Genomic DNA, 3,219 nt, shown 5'->3' on the forward strand with positions numbered 1-3,219 from the left:
AGTTGAAGCAACACACACAGAAGATTCAGCAACAAATAAACCCTCTCGGCGATGCTTTCACAACCTGGCTTCATGATATGGGACTTAAAGGATGGCTTTTATCTTTAGTTAAAACTCTTTGTTATGCTGGGATTGTTATTGTGATTTTGCTTTTGTTATTGCCTTGTCTTTTTCAATGTATCCAGGGAATGCTTAATAGAACTGTTTCTAAGGTTTTTTTAGTGCAACAGAAGGGGGGAGATGTAGATACAAAGGTGGTATGCACAGACAGTGCAAAACAACCGATGGAGACAAGCTGTTTGTCATACAAACCGTGGGATAAACATAGTCCCGAGCTATGCTAGATAAGTATGGAATTTCCTGTATATGCAGCCCCCTGATTGTGAGATTGTCTGGAAGGGATTAGTGATATAGATAAGGTGGGATTTCTTTCCTTGGGTAAATCACCATTGTGAAATAGTGGGATAAGAAAAGGTATATAACTGCATGTAAGGATACAAATAAACGGATTTAGTTTGCATCAAACTGTGGTCCCCGTCCTTGCTGCGGCAGCAGGTATTTGCATTAAACTCTTCAGGGTCACTGAAGGTGCTCTGGAGTACAAAGATACCACAGTGGAGCATGACATAACAGAAATGCATCATGAGACCACTTTCCACCTTGAGCAGGATCAAAGCCAAGCAGAAAATCTGATTTTGTCTGACCAAATAGGAAGAATCTGTGATCAAGCAACCATGTACTACACCAGGATATCTGTTACTATTTGGGACTATATTCACCACCCTGCAGTATCACTTTGTCCATAGGAGTCTCTTCAAGGCAATTCTCACCTCCTTGTTCCTCAGGCTAAAGATGAAAGGGTGAAACACAGAGGTCACAACTGTGTAAAACAGGGCATGGTATTTGTCAGTGTCTACAGAGTCCCTTGAGCATCGCTTGACGTAGAACACTGCGGCTGAGCCATAGAAGAGAGTGACCACCCCAAGGTGTGAGGAGCAGGTGGAACAGGCTTTGTGTCTGCCAACAACTGAAGGCATTTTCAGAACTGCCCTGATAATTTTAGTGTAAGAAAGAACTATCAAGGAAAAGGGAAGGACTGCGAAAACCAGGATGATGGTGTACAGAGTCACTTGGTTCCAGAAAGCGTCTGCACAGGCCAGTTCCAGCAGAGGAGGAACATCACAGAAGAAGTGATGAAGGTCGTGGGATGCACAGAAGGGCAAAGTGAACACCTGGTATGTCTGAACTACTTGCACTGGTACAACAACCATCCATGATCCCACCAGCAGTGTGACACAGAGCCCCCTGCTCATGATGAGGCTGTAGTGCAGAGGGTCACAGATGGCTGTGTAGCGGTCATAGGCCATGGCAGCCAGCAGAAGGCATTCGATGCTGCCCAGCGAATCCAGGAAGTAGAGCTGGGCAGCACAGCCAAGGAAGGAGATCCTGCCATCTCCCATCAGGAAACCCACCAGCATTTTTGGCAGAGTGACTGATGTGTAGCAGATCTCCAGGAAGGACAAGTTCCTCAGGAAGAAATCCATGGGGCTGTGGAGGCTTGAGTCCACCACTGTGATGAGTGCAATCAGGCTGTTCCCTGTGAGGACCACCAGGTAGATGAGCAGGAAGACTGTGAAGCGCAGGCCCTGCAGGCTGGAGTGGTCAGAAAATCCCAGGAGAATGAATGCAGGTCCAGCAGTGTGATTCTCCAAGCCTTTTCTTTGGGGCATTTTCCCTCCAGAGATCAATCCCAACAGCAGGCTCTTTGAGAGTTCTGATGTCCTGTCCACCATCCCATGGCAAGCCTAGAGAAAGATCCAACAAACATCATCATAGGTGTGACTGCAGGATTAGGGGAGCTTGACCAAGGGATTTGTGCATGTCTGGACATCTAACATGGGTTGCTTTGTGCAAGGAGGTGTGTAAGGAGAGGAAAGAAAAGAATCCTTGTGCCTGGGTGACTGGGTTTGGTCATATGGATGAAAGAGTCTTGATTTTCTTCTTCAGAAGTGATTTTATGGAGTAGAATGCTTGGTAACAAAAGAGAAAGCAAATGGATACATCCAAGCCCTTTTACCAACAGTTGTGCTCATGTTCCTTGTGCAGATCTTATACGAGCTGCATTTCATGTGAGAACATTAAGAAACAGGGTGAAAAGGAGGATATTGATAAAAAAGGGAAAGACACAGCAATGAGAGACTAGGCTGTGATTTTGCAACCAAAATACATCAAGGTAAGGGGCAATGTGATTCTTGGACCTTGGCGAGAGATTAATCCCAGATCTCCTGCCATGTAAGGGCTCATCCTCTGATGCTGTGTCCACATACAAAGATCTTGGGGACTATCTTAGATCTGAATCATTCATTTTTAGGTAATGAAGGGTGAATCCCATCAAAAGAAAAAGAGGATTCTATCTGCCAATGAACCTGGTGACAATGATGCTCCAGGGGGCATTCTGACAAGAGCAATAAGTCACAGGTTATGCGTAAATCAGCAGTTTTCAGTGTGCTAAAACACATTTTTATGCAAGCAAACTGCTTCCTGGAGTTTCCAGTCCTATAGTAAAGAAAAGGATTAAAGGTGGGTTATCCCTCCCCACCCAACACATGATTTTCCTGATCAGGTCAGTCTTCTATAACTTCTGCGTGAGTCCAAAATAATTCAACATTCCCAAACTTCCTGCTCTCTCCCATGGATTCCTGATGGCTTATAAATCCATCTGAGGGCCCATTTGCTCTGATCCCAACCCTGTCATGCTTCCCAGTCCCCTGCAGCCCTTGCAGAAGCACAGCAATGCTCTTGCTGCCTGAGGAGCAGAGCCTTCCCCGTGCATTTCCCACCTTCCCAAAGAGTAACAACTCCTTGCTGGGCACACTTGGAGGATGGGAGCTCCAAGCAAGCAGCACCACAGTAGCAGATATCTCATGAAGAAGAAACTCAGATGTTTAAGGATCTGTCTGACATGGGGAAGGAACATCCCCTTCCCACAGGACTGAAGTTGCTGGCTGTGTCTCTCCCACTTCCACTAACACCCACTGAGATGTATTCATGAACTCTGGTGTATAAATGGTGAGAACAGCAGGTCAGAAAACATGCAATAAAAGCATTGAGATCGGCCAAGTGAAAAACACAGGGTGGTTTTCTCCAGACAAATATCTGAATTCACAGGAAGTTGTGGTCCTCATAGTTGGAGTCTTTTTCCAGGGTGCTGATGCTTTT

General features: G+C 45.7%; 1 protein-coding gene across 1 annotated transcript; it reads right to left on the reverse strand.

Moving 5' to 3' along the window:
* Positions 1–791: 791 nt before the first annotated feature.
* Positions 792–1,730, reverse strand: LOC115600037 (olfactory receptor 10AG1-like). Its single transcript, XM_030468274.1, has one exon. It carries the CDS (start codon positions 1,728–1,730, stop codon positions 792–794), a length of 939 nt encoding a protein of 312 aa, XP_030324134.1.
* Between the last annotated feature and the right edge of the window lie 1,489 nt (positions 1,731–3,219).

Source organism: Calypte anna, chromosome W (assembly GCF_003957555.1).
Source record: "Calypte anna isolate BGI_N300 chromosome W, bCalAnn1_v1.p, whole genome shotgun sequence".
Lineage (NCBI taxonomy): Eukaryota > Metazoa > Chordata > Aves > Apodiformes > Trochilidae > Calypte > Calypte anna.

Bases quoted from the DNA above. Each gene is read 5' to 3' on its own strand.
- LOC115600037 (XM_030468274.1), bottom strand. From the start codon at position 1,730: ATGCCCCAAAGAAAAGGCTTGGAGAATCACACTGCTGGACCTGCATTC.